General features: G+C 29.9%; 2 protein-coding genes and 1 long non-coding RNA gene across 5 annotated transcripts; 2 read left to right on the top strand and 1 right to left on the bottom strand.

The window, feature by feature from the left end:
* Positions 1-2,296: 2,296 nt before the first annotated feature.
* Positions 2,297-5,203, top strand: LOC100260605 (uncharacterized). Its single transcript, XM_010646019.3, has 2 exons — positions 2,297-3,641; positions 4,281-5,203. The coding sequence occupies exons 1-2, from the start codon at positions 2,984-2,986 to the stop codon at positions 4,910-4,912; spliced, it is 1,290 nt and encodes a 429-aa protein (XP_010644321.1). The 5' UTR covers positions 2,297-2,983; the 3' UTR covers positions 4,913-5,203.
* A 574-nt stretch (positions 5,204-5,777) lies between these two features.
* On the bottom strand, positions 5,778-16,064 carry LOC100255535 (putative anthocyanidin reductase). 3 transcript variants are annotated; one of them, XR_784608.3, is made up of 8 exons: positions 15,684-16,015; positions 8,641-8,808; positions 8,324-8,541; positions 8,079-8,238; positions 7,549-7,759; positions 7,311-7,463; positions 6,391-6,493; positions 5,778-6,098 (listed from the first exon to the last, which is right to left on the bottom strand). XR_784608.3 is itself a non-coding variant. In XM_002282806.4 (7 exons), exons 1-7 carry the CDS (start codon positions 15,976-15,978, stop codon positions 6,490-6,492), a joined length of 1,209 nt encoding a protein of 402 aa, XP_002282842.2. In that variant the 5' UTR covers positions 15,979-16,064; the 3' UTR covers positions 6,229-6,489. The 3 variants fall into 3 exon arrangements, 1 of the variants encoding a protein (XP_002282842.2); XR_002029121.2 differs by lacking the exon at positions 5,778-6,098 and adding an exon at positions 6,229-6,255; XM_002282806.4 differs by lacking the exon at positions 5,778-6,098 and having other exon boundaries at positions 6,229-6,493; positions 15,684-16,064.
* On the top strand, positions 5,970-8,948 carry LOC132253408 (uncharacterized). The gene is made up of 2 exons (XR_009465251.1): positions 5,970-6,059; positions 8,299-8,948. It is a non-coding gene; the product is annotated as an uncharacterized LOC132253408 (long non-coding RNA).
* Positions 16,065-17,762: the final 1,698 nt, after the last annotated feature.

The raw sequence follows: 17,762 nt of genomic DNA, 5'->3' as shown, positions 1-17,762 counted from the left end.
AATATTATCTTAAGATTATGACTTTAACTTCAAATATATATATATTTAGAATTATGACATAGCAATTTTTAACTTCTAAAAAAATAATAAACAAATAAAATACTCCAAAGCTCGACTATTTTAAATTTTACTTCTACTATTACAACAAAAAAGTTGAAAAACAACTATCCCACACATAAACTCTAGTTTTGAATGATATTTTTTCTAAATTTTCTTACAAAAGCAACATAACCTTTAAACTAAAATTTCAACATTATAGATGTTTGACAAGCTTTTAACAAAAAAAAAAAAAAATTCTTAAAATTTTACTCTAAAAATATTATTTTTTAAAACAAACTTGAGGTATTATCAATTGTGTTTTTAGAAAATATTTTTAAAATATTTATATTATACATAAATGTGTGTAATACCTCTATTAAAATAAGTATAAAAAATTAAAAGTCTGTTTAACCATGTGATTTAGAAATAGTTTTTTCTTTCTAAAAAATAAAAAACTGTTTTTAAAAATTTATAACATTGTTTGATCATTGTTATTTGAAAATAATTTTTAAAAATAAAGTGAAATAAAGAATAAGTAAAAATTGTTTTCATTAAATTTAAAAAAAAAAAAAACATAGACCCATTTAATCATGTTTTCTTAAATTTGTTTTTTAAAATTATTTTTTTATTCCTTTAACTTAAAAACAGTTTTGAAAACAAAGTTTCAGAGAATATGATCCAATGAGACCCTAAAATTTAAAAAATTTGGTTTTTGAAAACGTTACCAAAAAATAGGTTACATTGTTGCACAAGCTGAAAAACATAATATTTGGACACATCACATGTGCACCAAGGCACCATTGAGTTAAAAGTAACGCACCCATTTTGTACTTGTAGGGACAACATTTTGAAAGTTTCTCCTTTATTTCACAGCATTAATATTGAAATTCATTATTTCTTTAATAATTATAAAATAGAATTCAACAGCTGAAAACTTTCTAAAAGCACATTATCTACCAAGAAAAAGTTGGCATGGTCTTGGGACCAACCAGTCCCACAGAAAAAGTTATAAAACTGAACCATTAGAAATTAGTAAATAATTTTTCCATATTCCAACTTAGATATTTACCCTCTGTTTGGCAGTAGTCCCAAATTATCTTTTTCCTTTTTAGAAATATTTTTATTTTTTAAAAGATAAAAATAATAAACTTGGTTGTGCATCTTCTTCTACTATTAAAATGCAGAAAATAATATTTTTTTATTTAAAATGGCACATTTTTTAATAATATTTTCAAACAAGTAAATAATTTTTATTCCATTAAGGCTATGTTTGGTTACCAAAAGTTTGCAGGAAAATGTAAGAAAAAAAAAAACAATAAAGAGGAAAATGAGAAGGAAAATAAAAAATAAATTTAAAATTAATAAATTATTTTTATATATCCCTTCAAACTTTTTTTTCACTTATTTAACTCTTTTATATAAAGATTAAATAATTTTAAAATATATAAATCTTTTAATAATTTTAATTATATTTAATTTTCTTTTATATTTTTAATAGTAAAACCAAATATGAGAAACTCATTTTTCTTCATATTTTTTTTTTCTTACTATTTTTTGACAATCAAACATAACATTTATTTTCTTTCGAGAATTTAGTATGCCAAACAAGATAGTAGATCTTAAAAATTAAGAAAAGGAAAAGGAAAGTAACTTAATAATAGAGGTTATCAAAATGGTCTACAATGCTTTTTAACTCTCCAGTTATTGGATAATTTTGACTTTTCAAATCTAAGTTTGTATGACTTGTTGACTCTGTGATTTTTAAAATTATTAAATAACTAATTTTGAATAGTCTCCAAATTTGAGTTAAAATGATAAAATAATAATAATAATAATAATAATAATAATAATAATAATTTGTACATTTGATAATTAGTTTTCATAACCAATAATATTTTATTTGACAGATTGAGGATGACTGTAATTTATTAGACCAAAAAAGTTGTTGAGTTAATCATGGGTCTGATTGCATGGCATGACCCTATCAATCAACATCTTAAAATAAGTCTGAGTTATAATACTCTTTTCTTCAGCTTATAGGACAAAATTAATTGATATAAGAGCTAAGCAAGGTTAAAATTAATTGATATAAGAGCTAAGCAAGGTTTCTTTTGTTGCTTTTTGAAAACTTTTTGACATATATATATATATATATATGTGTGTGTGTGTGTGGCATAAGCTTGAGTTTTTTTTTTTTTTTTTTGGGTTATAATAAATTTAGCAGATATTATTAGTTGTATGGGTTATGAAGAAAGATTCTTGAGACCTGGGGATGGAGTAAATGAGCTGTGATTCAAATGAAAATTTCAATTCAAATTGAGAAATGACAGATGAGGGAGGCAATAAAAACCAAAATCAGTGTCCCTTTCTGGTTGTTTTACAGTGTGCCTTAAACTCAGTTACTGTTATTTATTGGTGCTGCAGAACAAGGTTTTTCAGGATCCCTGTCATGTTCCCCAAGCCCCAAAGAAAGATTCTCATTTTCTTGAATTTATGTATTTTGTTTTTCTCTCTTCTTAATGGGCTTCCTTGGTTTCTGGTTTTGAGGATACCCGTTTCACAAAACCCTCCAAAAATGCTTTTTGGTGAGGCTCTGTACATTGTGGTTTTGAGAAGAAAAGTTTGAACTTTTTTTTCTGAGTGTTTGATGTAAAGTTCTGATTTGGTTTGTTCATAAATATTGGTTTAGCGGAGTTGTTGCATCACTGGTAGGTTCAAGAAGTGGAAAGGAAATTGCAGGGGAAGAGTCTGTTTCTTTAGTATTTGGCTCTCTTTTTCAGCTTTAATGGTGGAAAAAGAAGGAAAATGGCAAGGGAAAGTGATGTGCTTTTGGGAGTGAACAGTAGAAAAAAGTTGCAGAGAAGTGCTGTGAAACTCTGAAGATTGAGAAAAGAAAAGAGAAGAAACGCTGGAGGAAAAAAAGAAAGAAAATAAGGGGAAAAATATGCCAACAGTTTGGCTTTCCCTGAGGAGATCTCTGCATTGCAAATCAGAGCCATCAGATGTCCATGATCCAAAGGCCAGGAGACAACTGAGCACAATCTTGACTAAAAAACCATGCAGGTCTGGTTGTTCAAGGTCTATAGCAAATCTGAAAGATGTCATCCATGGAAGTAAGAGACACATGGAGAAGCCACCAAGTTGCAGCCCAAGATCTATTGGGAGCAGTGAATTTCTAAACCCAATAACCCATGAAGTGATTCTCAGCAATTCAAGGTGTGAGCTTAAAATCACTGGTTTTGGTGGTTTCCAAGAAGGCGGTGGTGGTGGTGGTGGTGGGGGTGTTGGGACTGGTGGTGGCTCAACCTTTGTGGGTACTTTAAGACCTGGTACACCTGGCCCTGGAGGCCACCCTACAATGCACTATTTCAAGAGCCCATCAACTCCTCCAAGAAAGTCCCCTTTTCTTTTATCAGATAGAGAAGGGTCTGGATTTGGGGGTTCTACCATTTTTGGGGGTGGAAGTGGAGCTATTCATTCAAACAATAGGGCTTCCCTTGACACAGATTCTAATGGGACTTCAGCAGTCACATGCCATAAGTGTGGTGAGCAGTTTAGCAAGTGGGAAGCTGTTGAAACTCATCATCTCTCTAAGCATGCAGGTAAAAAACCTTTATTTTCATTTTCATTGTCATGTTTTTTTGGCCATTTTCATTCATGACCGTGCTTGGTTTCTAATTTTTTTTTTCCAAGTCACAGATTCGTTTTTTCTATTCTAATTTGCACCCATTGTTCTGTTTTCCCCCTGTTTGAATCCTTTGATCTCTTATCCTCTGATTTGCAAATCACATACATCCTTCTGACCACTAAATGCAGCATACTATAACCATGTATGCACATTTCTATAAACTCCACATCGTAATTTGCCATATTGGGTTGATTTATGTCCTGTTAATTTGAAACCGTAGTCTTGATTCCTTAGCAACTTTCCCATTCTTCAAGAACTTTTTCTTTTTCTCCTCTCTCCTTTCTGAAATACCGGCACCTTTCAATCTTTTTTGAGACACCCATCTCCCTTTTTCTGCAGATTTGCAGACAAAACTTCCAAAATTTACTATTCCAATCTATCCATAGAATCAATAGTTTAGTCTCCTCTTGTGCTTCTGGTATCTTATTACCTGCCTAAAATGTATGACGACCATACCTTTCAATTGAAATTTTTAGAATTCAATTAGTTCTTATTTTTAAGATTTTGGAGTAGTTTTGAATTTCAGCAGCTCACCATCTATTCTCTGTGGTAGTTACTGAACTTGTGGAAGGCGACTCATCAAGGAAAATCGTTGAAATAATATGCCGTACAAGTTGGTTGAAATCTGAGAATCATTGTGGCAGAATTGAGAGGGTGTTGAAGGTTCACAACATGCAGAAGACTCTTGGTCGATTTGAAGAATATAGGGAAATGGTGAAGACAAAAGCCAGCAAACTCCCCAAGAAACATCCACGCTGCCTAGCCGATGGGAATGAGCTCCTGAGGTTCTATGGCACAACCATGACTTGTGCGCTTGGGGTTAATGGTTCCTCCAATCTCTGCATATCAGATAAATGCTGTGTTTGTAGAATTATAAGACATGGGTTCTCTGCTAAGAAGGAGCTCAAGGGTGGGATAGGGGTTTTCACCACTTCCACAAGTGGGAGAGCTTTTGAATCTATAGAAGTCTATGACGAAGATCCATCTATAAGGAAGGCATTGATAGTTTGCAGAGTGATTGCTGGAAGGGTTCATAGGCCCCTGGAGAACATTCAAGACATGGCTGGCCAATCCGGGTTTGATTCATTGGCTGGAAAAGTGGGTCTATATTCAAATATTGAGGAGCTCTATTTGCTGAATCCTAGAGCTCTCCTTCCTTGCTTTGTGGTAATCTGCAAACCTTGAAGAAAAAAAGAAAGAAAAACACATGCTTAAGTTGATATTATGGAGGTCATGGGAATCCTTTTTTTAGTTTTTGGTAGAGGTTTTTTGTTTTTTTTTTTCCCTTTTGAAGGAATTTTGATTCTTCTCAAACTTGTTGTCATTTGCCCATAGATCAAAATTTGTGATTCTCTATGTCAACTGTATCTGCCATCTCCGAATATTCTCATATGTCATGGTATTGTACTTCTCTTTATTCATTAATGGCTTGTATTTGTTGATGCAAACACTTATAAAATCTGTATATTTCCTTCACCATACTGAGAGCTACATACCACATATAACAAACTTCATTGCAGCTAGTTGCAGAATTCAGCATTCAGAAATAAACCCAGAAAACATCATCAGAAGGTCAGAAGGTAGTGCATGAAAGTATGCAACTATCTTAGGAAGGTGAGTTCTCTCCAGAATCAATCTTAGGTTGAACTTGCACCTCAGTATTAATGGTGTCCTTGGAGGTGCTAACCATAATTATCACCGACGCACCTCCAAGTATTAATATAATTTGAAACCTTTTCACAGGTAGAGCCATTATGATACCTCAAAATTAATGGCGCGCACCGTCATATAGTGACATAATTTGAAACCTCAAAACCTTGAACACACAGTCACCTTAAATTTTACAGGAAAGACAGCAGAACCAGTTTGTATAAGCTAGTTTTTTGAGTTCTATGGTCCTTGAAGAGGTAGTAGGAAGAGAATAATCCTATTAGTTAAATAAATCGAGCTTAGGTTCCATGTGATTTACACATTGGTGGATTGTGATTAGGGGAACATTACTGCTACGTATGGTTTCTATATTACTTTGCTATCAGTAGTTCTGAGCTAATGAATATAACTTGTGACTAGTATTATTGGGTTGGAAAAGGGAATGTGGTCCTTGCTTGATGGGTATGTTACAAAACAGAGGGTAGTCCAAAAATGAGGTAGGATTGAACAGCATATGCTCTCTGTCCAGGATGATTTTTTGTCTCTTCCTTGCCTGTCCTTGCATAAAATATTTTGTTTTTTGATTTTGTGCTGTAAATGTTGTTCTCACTCTTTGATTGTCAGGTTTGCTCTCGGGCTTGTTCATCCTCTTGATGTGGGAGTAGCTAACATTGAAGATAAGGTCAGGGACCCATCTCTCCTCCTCTTTTTATCTCCTCGTCTGCATTTCAAAATGGTAGACTTTATTGGAGACTTTCCAAAGGGTCCTTAACAGCATGTAGCTGGGTGTGCTTTAATCATTTTCTTGCTGCAATATCTGGAGAGCTTTTAAGGCTCTCTGGCACATGGACTTGTTAAATGCATCTAACCCCTCATAACTGCTTGTATGCAAATTTTTTTGGATCCAGAAAATTGAATGGAATTCAGTTGTTGGTCATAAATACAGGAATAGGGGGTAGTTTGGGAGCAGATGAACACAAATGAAGATATTTAGTGCAGTTGGCATCACTCACTTGATTTAGACTGGTATCCATCTGACGGCCTGCCCTCTTGCAGTGCCATACTCAATATTATTTCCATCTTCTGACTGATTATGAACCACTAGGGACTTCTCATCTGAAAAAATTGAATGCAAACAGCATCTTATTCAAGAAAGGAAAATGAAAACGGGTAGGGAATTTTAGAGGGTGCAAAAGACATGCGAACAACAACAACACAAACAACAAACACGAAAAGAAAAAAAAAAGAAAAAAAAGGACGAAGAAGACATGAGAAGCCTTTGGTTTAGGACCAGGTGAAATCCAAGCAATTGCTACCAGAATGAGTTTTACCCTAACCCAAAAGGAAAAGAAAAACGAAAATGTGGAAGTTCTGCATACTAGGATGTTATCTGGGGTTGTGTAGAGGGTCACAAAACTGTGTTCCCAAATCATTCTCTTTGTTGTTGAATTGGTCATGTTGGCTTGGCCTCAACAAACCAGTCTCCGCATTTAATAATGTGGCCCAGCTCTAGAACTAAAGATGAAGTCACCACATAGACCTACCTTTGGTCATACAATATCCCTTTACCCTTCACTTGTCTAAGAAACACATTAAATAAGTTTAACAGTCAGATGACTAAAGTGTTTTGAAAATGACCGGTGCCTTCTAGTTCATTGAGTTAAGCTAGACATCAAGTTGTAGATCAGTTTGGTTCCAGAATCAATGCCTTTGAATAATCCTGTTTCCGCCGATCACGCATCCATTTTGCTAGAATTATAATGACTATGAATTTAAACAATAGAGATACTGATAAAACAATTCATAACTAAAACGTCATCAATGACTTAGATCATTTGAAAAAAAATTCTGCATTTACTACTGCTGACAATTGTATTCTGGCTCCATCTATTAAAGCTGGCTTAATATTGTCAAAGCCAGCTGCAAAAATTACCTTCTAATCTGAGGTAGAAATCCATGATCTAAACAACAATTAATTGTCTGTTGGATAATGTCTTCTAAGCCGTACTTGTAGTTGAAGCCCAAATCATTTAACTTCTTAGAGCAAATTTCAGAAGGCGCTGAACCACATTCTTCCTCCACCAACCTGGGAAAATATAAAACAATCAATATCAGAAATTGTGAAAACTTCCCATACGAATTTATCCTTATATTTTGAAAGAAGGAAGTACCTTTGAATATTTGAGCAAGGGTACACTTTAGCCAGATGATTGATCAATTCAGACATTTGATAACTTTGAACACCGCATATGTATCGACCTTCTGCTTTAGCCTGCTCCATCAAGAATATATGGGCATTGCATATATCCTCTATGTGAACTAAAGCCAATGACCCCATTCTGGAATTCACAGCAGATAATATGGAAAAAAACTCGGGTTCACCTATAGAAATGGTCAAATCCTCATTGTTAATATCCTATACTTAGTCTCCTGGTGGGCTGTGAAAAATGTTAGCATACATTAAATATGTACTTCATTTTGGTATATCTTTGAATGTGACATATCTTGGTTAGATTATTCGACATGGAGCATATTCTATGGAAAATTCAGAAAAAAAAAAAGGTTGTATTGGCAGAACTCAGATTGAATTTCAGGGATCATACAATAGCTATTGAATATAGTCGAGCTTTAGCTACCGTGATGATGCTAACTCTTTGGAGTTGTGACAAAGATTGTGAGTTGAATTATATGTCATAATCACCTGTTATTGGCGACAAGAGAACTCGAATGCTTGATGGAACAGAGGAAGTGATAAATGGACCACCAACAGTAGTTGTTATTACCGACACAAGATCAATGCCATTCTCCTTTGCAAACTGGAATGCAGCTTCCTCTGTCAGAAGCTTTGAGAGCACATAAACCTGTGAAAGCAACTCTTTTTACTTGAAACAAGTTTAACAACTTTATGTGCAACAATGCAGGTGAGTGAGAAGAATGAAGCATTACCCAACCACCCACTCTCGTCTTCCAGACGTGATCAATGGGGGTCTGGCATGATTCATCAACTACAGCTCTCCATCTTCCTAAGCTGTCCTTGGCTGTGATGGTGCTGATAGAAGATGTGAACACAACCCTCTCTACAGTTTTTGATTTCAGGCAGGCTTTGAGAAGATTCAATGTTCCTTTGATTGCAGGGTCGATGATATTTGATTGAACGTAAGCCTCTTCAAGTTCAAACAAAGAAGAATCATCAAAAACTTTCATTTCTGCACCGGACTTCATGCCTATACTTGTTATTGAGAAGTAGTTCAAAGGAGCATTACCGATATTCTCTGTGGCCATGACGTTGAATTCCATTGAAGCTGCAACATGATATACACCATTGCAGCCCTTTACGGCCTCATCAAAGCTCCCTTCATTCAGCAAATCAGCTTTGAACAATCTCAATCGGTCACAGCTGCTCCATGAGGGTAAAAGATGTGCAGCCTTCTCTGAGAATTTTAGCATAAGGTGACATTTTATCAAACTTAACATATACATGTAAGTATGGAGAGGTAATGTAGTGATGAATCTCTGATTCGACACCGGATTTTGGATTTCAAGTTGGTGACAAATTGATTCAAGTTTTACCTTGATTGAGCCATTGAAATTTTGAAAATAGCCAGAAGGTCTTCCTAGTGAAAATGAAAGTAATTTTTTTTTTCCTGTTCACTAAAATAGAAAAAATAAAAATAAATTTTGCTAAGATATTAGATATGTAAATTACTTGTGGTGTAAAAATTTGTACTCGTGATGATTGGCGGTGATCCAAGAAAAATGATGACTTAATTGTTTTTCTTCAATGTTTTAAAGTTTAAATCTTCTTATGCCCAAGGTTGGCTTGATATGAACTAGACTTCAAAAATGGGCCTGGACCAAATCTGCCAGAGGTAATGTCAAGATTGGACCCAGGCCCTATTTTGTGGGCTTGTAAAGTTGGACTAGGCCAAAACCATTTCTTGTAAGGCCCAAGCAAATTCTTCTACCATGTTTGGTTCTAGAAGAGAAAATATGAGAAATGGAAAATAAAAAGAAAAAAAATAGATTTAAAATCAATAAATTATGTTTATATCTACTTTAAACTTATTGCTTTTATTTTAATTCCTCTATATAAAAATCAAATAATTTAAAAGTGCATAAATTTTTAACTAATTTAGTCATATTTGATTTTCTTTTTCATATTTTTTTTTATCATAAAACCAAATATAAAAAATTCCCTTAGCATTTATTTATTTAATTTTTTAGTATTTTGTTGAAACTGAACCTCTCTCTAATGGTTGTCATTGTATCTAAACACTTAATATCTATGAGTAGGGAGGTATTTGGTAAAATTTAATACTCATTACTTAATGACTTAAGTTGATTTTAAGTTTAATTATATTTAAATTATTGATTTAAAATTTATTACTTAATTTTTACTTTAATTATTAAGATTATTTAATAAAATTAACTTAAAATTTATTCTAAATCTTGATTATATTTATCCTCATAAATTATAATTAGGGTAAATGAGATTGAGTAACATGGAAGTGTAACACCCCAAAATTAACTCTAGGGGCAAAATAGTAAATCATAAAATAATTAATTAATTAATTAAACTCATTAAAGGAGAAAGAGTCATTTTACAATTGATAATCCTAGGTATAAATTAGATTTTCCTCTTGCCTTCTTTATTCAGAAAACCCTATCAACCATAATTAGAGAATTGGAGATCGTAGGGCTGAAGGTTTAGAAGTTTAGAGTTTGAAGTTAAGATTTTTTCAGGTAAGATTCTAACCCTAAATTAATATATTATATTCATTAGTTAGTTCTAAACACACTATATATTCTTTGAAAAAAAAAATTAGATTAGGGTTAGTTTATTTAATTCTTTTTAATATCAAAATATTGGAAATTTAAGATTATGGGTTGATTTATTATTGGAAATTGGGAAATTTTAAGTTTTTAGATGAAAAAAAAAAAAAAATCTTTGGAAGATTTTGATTTAGACTAGGGTTAATCTATTTAAAAATTTTAGGTCAAAATATTGAAATTATGAATATAGGTTGTTCCATTAATAAAAAAAGATAAATTCAATTTTTTTTAAATGAATAGATCTAAGCAATAAAATTTCAAAAATTAAATGAGTAAATAAATATATTATTATATGTGACTTAAGGTATTGGAAAATATTAAAAAAAAATAAAAAAAATAAATAAATATATAATATGTAGGCTTGGGTGTTGAGTGTATGGAAAAGAATGAGTATGATGGGAAAAATAAGAATAATAAAATAATATTAATAATAAAGGAAAATATGTATGGAGTTGTTTGGTGGTTAATATTTCAAGATTTGGTTAATCTCAGTTTTGATGATAACAAAACAATGTTTGAAACTAATATTATATTTCAAGTGTGATTAAACAAGAAGAATTCCAAAGTGACAATCACACGAACAAAATAAGCCAAAGAGAAATTAATAAGAAGAAGAAGACTTCAAAAAGAAGTTCTTTTCAAGACCCAAACTTCATAAAATCTCTTTGTAAGGTTGTTGGTGCACTCGAATTTTCATGCATTACATTCTTTACTTATGCATAAAAATTATCCAAGAGTTTTTTCTTTTTAAATCCTTTAAAATAGGATGATTTCATGTTTTCAATTAAAACCTTGTGTCAAATGTTTTCCAAACTTGTTTAAAAGGTTTTTAAGTTGAAAATTTTGGTTGTTGAACCAAAAACGGCTCAACTGGTTGAACCGGTCGAGGAGCAAGTCGACCCTTAACTCAACCAGTCTAGGAGTAGGTCGACCGCAGCTCAACCGGTCGAGGGGTGCAAAAAACTTTTTCTCTTTTCCAGAACGGTTGATCAACCGGATGAGGAGCCGGTCGACCCCCACCTCAACTGGTCGAGGTCCGATTAAGGGGCGATCAAGGTCTAACGGTTATCTACCAAACATTAAATGCTAACGGTTAGTCAACCGATCGACCCCCAGCTTGACCGGTCAAACCCCCAACAACTAGTTTAGTTGTTTTCTTCTATAAAAAAGCTTCAATCTTCATTGTTTCATGAGTTTAACCTTCCTAAATCTTTCTTTAATATATTTGAGCATTTGGAGAGTATTTTTTAGTGCACCTTTGTTCTAAAACTTGCATATTATTAGTGCACCATTCAATCCTAGTTTACTTATATCATTTGAGCCTAAAGTTTTGTACTATGAGTTTGTAAAAGTATTTGTATATCTTTGAGAGGAAGAATCTAAGTGTGAAGTATCACTTAGGGATTCTCAAGTGTGGAGTATCACTTGAGAGGTTGTTCAAGAGCGGTGTATCTCTTGAGAAGTGTAAAAGGTGCTTGGAGCCAAAAATCCAAGAGGTGGATTGAAACCATAATCCAATTGTATTGCTTGAAGACTTGGTTTGGAAGCCTTGAATTAGTGGAACCTCAAGTTTGAGATTGAAGCTAGAGAATAGTGAATGTAGGTCGGATTGTGCTGAACCACTATAAAAATCTTGTGTTTTCATTCTCTTTCCCCTACTCCTTTACTTTATATGCAATTGCTTTAATATTGTTTTATTATATACTTGCATATATTTGTCTCTTACATTCACATAGTTTAAATTGCAAAAATGGACCATCACCCTATTCATCCTCCCTTTAAGATGATTACCATAGGTTTGGATTAACCTAATTTTTCTAATAATTAGTTAATCTAAACACGTTAGATATTCTTTGAAAAAAAAATAGATTAGGGTTAGTTTATTTAATTCTTTTTAATATCAAAATATTGGAAATTTAAGATTATGAGTTGATTTATTATTGAAAATTGGGAAATCTTAAGTTTTTAGATGAAAAAAAAAAATTTTCTTTGGAAAATTTCGATTTAGGTTGGGGTTAATTTATTTAAAAATTTTAGGTCAAAATATTGAAATTATGAATATAGTTTGTCCCATTGATGAAAATATGGAAATTCAAAATTTTCTTAAATGAATAGATCTAAATAATGAAATTTCAAAAATTAAATAAGTAAATAAATATATTATTATATGTGCATTAAGGTATTGGAAAATATTAATATATATATGCAGGCTTGGGTGTTGAGCCAGTGGAAAAGAATAAGTATGATGGGAAAAATAAGAATAATAAAAATAATATTAATAATAAAGGAAGATATGTATGGAACTGTTTGGTGGTTAATATATATATATATATATATATATATATTATTCTATTAACAATGGTAGAATAATAACGGTGAAGAGTTGTTGTGCATTGGTTATGTGTAATTTAAAAAAAAAAACTGATAGTGAGATAATAGAATTTATAAATAAAAGGAAGTAAAATAAAGTTTTTGGCATTATAATTATACTAATGATGGGTGCAAGTTAATAAATAGCATAAAATTTAATTAGTGAAATAAATTGTAATTTAATTAAATTAGGTTGTGTCCTAATAAATAAATTGAAAATAAAATTTAAATTTTATATGAATTAGAAATTTATTAATTTTTCTAAAATAGGAATAAATTTTTCTAAAATAGGAATAGATTAAATTATCTTTCATAATTAAAAACATTAATTTGAATACCTAAAATTTTAGGATTGTTAAACCTATAATTTTAGATAAATGTAATAGTTATTTCTCTTATACTTTGTTAGGTAAATAATAGATTTTCCATAATTATTTTTCTCCAAAGTTTTTTAGGAGTTCTTATGAGATAAGGGAAATTAATATAGATTTTGCAAAAGAAAATAATTATATATATATATATATTGTTTGAAATGTGTAATTGTTAATTTTGCTTTTAAGCATGGATCAAATATATTTTTGTATGAAAAAATGTGTTTTAACATTTATTTTGTTTATATTGAAACACTTGGGGATTTTTTGCTTTTGTAAGTTGGAATATATAAAATAAAGAATTTGACTTTAGTTTGTTTGATCTTTGTCAACATGATATAATAGTTGACCTTTACATTTTCGTGGTGGGAAATGTAATTGATTTGAACCCCAACCTCTAAGGGTTTAATTAGAGGTTACTAGTACTAGTAAAATTAAATTAATTAAATTAAAAAGAACATTTGAGGTTAACCACCTATTTGTAAAGTTTCACTTAAATGGGCACTATTTGTTATTTGATAACCAATATGAAATGATTTATATATATATATATGAAAATGTTTGTTGAACTGTTTAAATGTATTAACATGCTTAATTCAAACGTTTTATAAATAGAGCATATGTTATATCTCATATTTGTAAGTATAATTGAAGATATTTGATCCATAAAACTGTGTTAATATTTCATATTGGGCTTTGAGTTCATCCTTTTTTGTTGATAATTTTTTCAAGTACTCACAATTCGGGCAAGGAGTGACGGTTAAGAGGGAAAATATGTAAAATTAAAAATAAGTTAATTATTCTTACTTATTACTTAAAATTATTTTTTACTTTAAGTCATACCATTAAATTATTTTACAAAAAATGCTTAATTTACCTAATAACTTAAATTAAGTTATAAATTGGCTTATCAAATAAGTATAAATCGAAAAATGAAACTAAGTATATAAATGGAATTCATAACCAAAATATAAAAATAAATAAATAAATAATTGGATCTATTTAGGCAATATATTTATTTTTTAGTACCATCAGTGATTTTTTTAGTAATAATAAAGTTAAAAAAAAACATAGCAAAATTCGTGAAGTAGGCATGTAGGGATATTAGGCTGAGGTGGAGATAATATTGGGGATCGGGCCTGGGAAAAAATCCAAAGCACTTAAAGAGGGAGCAGGCTTTTTACACTAAAATAAAGTTGATGGATTGGACTTGTCGCTGGATGCCAGCTTTTGCACTGAATCAAGTACACGTAACTCGGGAGTTTTGAGATAAATAATTCATTTAAAAAAATAATCATAAATTAAGTTGATTAACAAAATAATTTCAAATTCACTCTCAATCACGTGACTATCCACTTGACAAAATCATAATTAATAATTATGATTTAATTTTTTTTAAATAATCAAAATTATAGTTGTAATTTTTATATAAAATTAAAAATATCAAAAATTGTGAAAATAATAAGAAAAAATAACTTATAGAGAGACTAAAAGATTCAAAAATACACTTAAAAAAATATTATATGATATATAATTAATTATTTAATTTCATATATTCACTTTTTTAAAATAATCACATAATTTTATTAATTACTTACATATTAATAAAAAATAATATAATAAATTTATGATATTAAATTAATTTTTAAAAAACTAAACTAAAATATTTGAAATAAAATAATAAAATTATAAGTTTAATTTATAATTAATAAACCATTATAACTTTAAATTTAAGTTTAAAATAAAAAATAATATTTAAAATCATAACCATCAATTATAATTTCAAGTTTAACTTAAAATCGTAGTTAATGATTACAAATTTAAAAATTTTAAAAGAAAAATTAAAAAACATAGTTATCAAACTTTTATTTTTTGTAACATGGATGGTCCCGTGACTAAAAGAGACTAGATTTAGAATTATTTTGCAAATTTTGGCCCATTTAAAATCATATTATAAAAATGTGATTTTGGCCAATTTAAAATATTTATGATCATGCTACCATGGGAGATTTTTTTTTTTTTGTTGGTAGGCATCAAAAAGACTCCTATGTGTCATCATAATAATAGAACTTTATGGCTATAATTTTATATTCTATTTTATTTATTTATATCATTATATTTTCATCGATTTTATTTATATCCCATGTTTTACAAAAACATTTAACAATCAAAATCTTATATTTTGATATCATTTATTTGTATCATATTTCTAGATTTTATCATGGACATTTAACATCTGAGGAGGAGTTTGAGAAAATTCGAAGTTAGAAATGCTTAAAGAAGATGAAGTAATAAAAACAAAAAATGATTAGAAAAACCTCTTGTGACTCTTCTTTTGTAGTTGGGGATTTGGATTCTTTGAATATTTTTTATTTTATTGATTAAAAAAAAAGTATGAAATTAATAATAAGATTGATATAGAAGATAAATACAAAAAAAAAAAAAGTTTCAGGGTGGAAATAAGGAAATGTCTATAATATCTGGGTTTAATAAGATCCAATTTCGATGCACGATATTTTTTAATATTTATTTTAAAATATATTATCTAAAATACAATTTTAGATGCTAAAAATTTAAAAATAAAATCACATGATACTTATAGAATCATCATATGCCCAAATTCTAAGTATTGAATTGAAATATGAAGGATTTTTTATTTTCCAAACATTTTGCAACCCAAAAAATTAGATTGAAATAAATAAACAAAAGAATAATAAAAAAGAGAGACAAACCAGGATCACGGAGAGTGGCATGAACCATGTAGCCTCTTTGAAGGAGAGTGTTGACAAGCCAAGATCCAATATACCCGGTTGCACCAGTCACACAAAACCTCATTTTCTCCTCTCTTTTCCCCTCCACCTTCCTCTCTGGACCATTTTCCATTCCTTTATTTTCCTGCAAAATCCCAGCTACCAAAAAAACCAACCTCCAAAAGGGAAAGTTGAATCTGATGAAGAAGGCAGAAGGTGGAAGAAGAAAGGCACCGAGTGGATTTCTCCGCCTTGTGACGGCAGCTGGCCTATACATATATTATAATGAGGACCGGGAGGTATTTTAATTAATATACAGAAATAGACACTAGTATATATAAAGAATGCAAATTATCAGCTGTGGTGTCGCCGACGCATGTGCGTGACAAATGTTTTTATTCTTTTTTTGATAGGTTTGTCAGACTTATCTAGAGTCTTCCTGGGGTCCATATATCTCTTCTAGGATGGCAATGGTTCGCCCGATTATATATAAAATTAATTTAATTTAATTTAAATTTAAATTTTACTATTTTTAATATAGATAATAAAAAAATATTTTTCATAAAATAAGTTATTAAAATATAATAATTTAATTATTTATAAAATATATTTATTTTAATATAATTAAAAATTTTAAATGTAATTTTTTTTAAAAAAATTAAACGGAGCGGGACGAGACCAGTATAGAAATTTATCATACCCGCCTGTCCTGTTTACTTTTTAAAATGAGACAAGAATGAGAATTGTTTTGAATAAATGGGGTGGGGTTGGGATGGGGGTGATCCGTCCCGAACTCACCCAGTTATCATTCCTAATCTCTTCCACATGATGTCATGTGTTTCGTTACTTGTATCAATTATATTACAATACCGTACCATAGATAATGTTTAGCTCAATTTGGTTAAAGGTATGTTTGCTTGTGAAAGAGTATAAAGAAAAAAATGGGTAAAGTGAATTTGAATTAACATATAAAAATAATTTACTAATTTTAATTTTTTTTTCATTTTTTCCTTTTATCTTACTTTTTCTCTTTATTTTATTTCCCTCATATTGTCGAGAACCAATGTTTTTGTTTTGAAAGCAATTTTGAAAACAAGATTGGGATTGTTTTTCAAAATGAAACTTTAATACCAAATTAAAATCTGTATTTCCAAAAATCAGTTTTAACCTAATTTTTAAAAGAAAAAATTATGTGAGTCTTAGTAACATCAAGGCACTAATTTGATCATAAGTTTGAGAAAGCTACTTGTCGCAAACTCTAATAATGATTCTACCTTCTTTTTTCTTTTTCTTTTTCTTTTTTAAAAAAGGGGGAAATTTAATTCCATAAATTTGATTTTTTTTTTTTTAACTTATTCGGTGGATATTGTATAAATATATTGATATTTTTTTGTCAAACTTTCTAAAGAAGAAAATTTGTTAAATATATTAAGTTATTTAAAGTATAAAATTGAAATAATCATGTAAAGATTTCATATATGGAAATGGGAGTAAATTTAAGAAAATTAATTGAAATAGGGCTCAAATTAAGCATGTGGATGTTAGGAGCGTGGTTGATTGATTTTGTCATCAATGTAAGGAGTTTGTGATAAGGTTGTACTCTGAGCGGATTGGTGGGATTGGTCTATCATAAGTCTAAATCAAATTAAAAAACAATCAATCGATTTCAATCTAATCTTTAATTCGAGATAGTCAACTCAAATAAACCTAATCTCATTTCTCTAAATTTGAATTGATTAGTAAACTTGAGTTAATCGTGATTGCATAATTGAAAATCCATTTATAATATTTAATATAGATATATATATATATATATATATATATAAACAACAAATAAAATAAAATTTTAAGATAACAATAAAAAAAAAATTTATATATCTTTCTAAAAAAATAGTATATGATATAATATTATTTGATATTTAAAAAAATTAAAAGAAAATAAATATTATTATATAAAATAATATAATTTATAAATATTATAAAAACATCAAAACGAGTTATGGTTAAGTTTAAGGACATTAGCCTGGGCCTAATCCAAATGGAACAGATTAAAAAAAATCT

The sequence above is a fragment of the Vitis vinifera genome, chromosome 19 (assembly GCF_030704535.1).
Source record: "Vitis vinifera cultivar Pinot Noir 40024 chromosome 19, ASM3070453v1".
Taxonomy (NCBI): domain Eukaryota; kingdom Viridiplantae; phylum Streptophyta; class Magnoliopsida; order Vitales; family Vitaceae; genus Vitis; species Vitis vinifera.
This window is presented reverse-complemented; position numbering and strand designations above follow the sequence as displayed.

Coding starts and splice junctions, on each gene's coding strand:
- LOC100260605 (XM_010646019.3), top strand. CDS start 2,984: ATGCCAACAGTTTGGCTTTCCCTGAGGAGATCTCTGCATTGCAAATCA. Junction 3,642..4,280: donor TCATCTCTCTAAGCATGCAG/GTAAAAAACCTT, acceptor TCTCTGTGGTAG/TTACTGAACTTGTGGAAGGC.
- LOC100255535 (XM_002282806.4), bottom strand. CDS start 15,978: ATGTATAGGCCAGCTGCCGTCACAAGGCGGAGAAATCCACTCGGTGCC. Junction 8,809..15,683: donor TGCCACTCTCCGTGATCCTG/GTTTGTCTCTCT, acceptor TAAAATTCTCAG/AGAAGGCTGCACATCTTTTA. Junction 7,464..7,548: donor CCTTGCTCAAATATTCAAAG/GTACTTCCTTCT, acceptor ATATTTTCCCAG/GTTGGTGGAGGAAGAATGTG.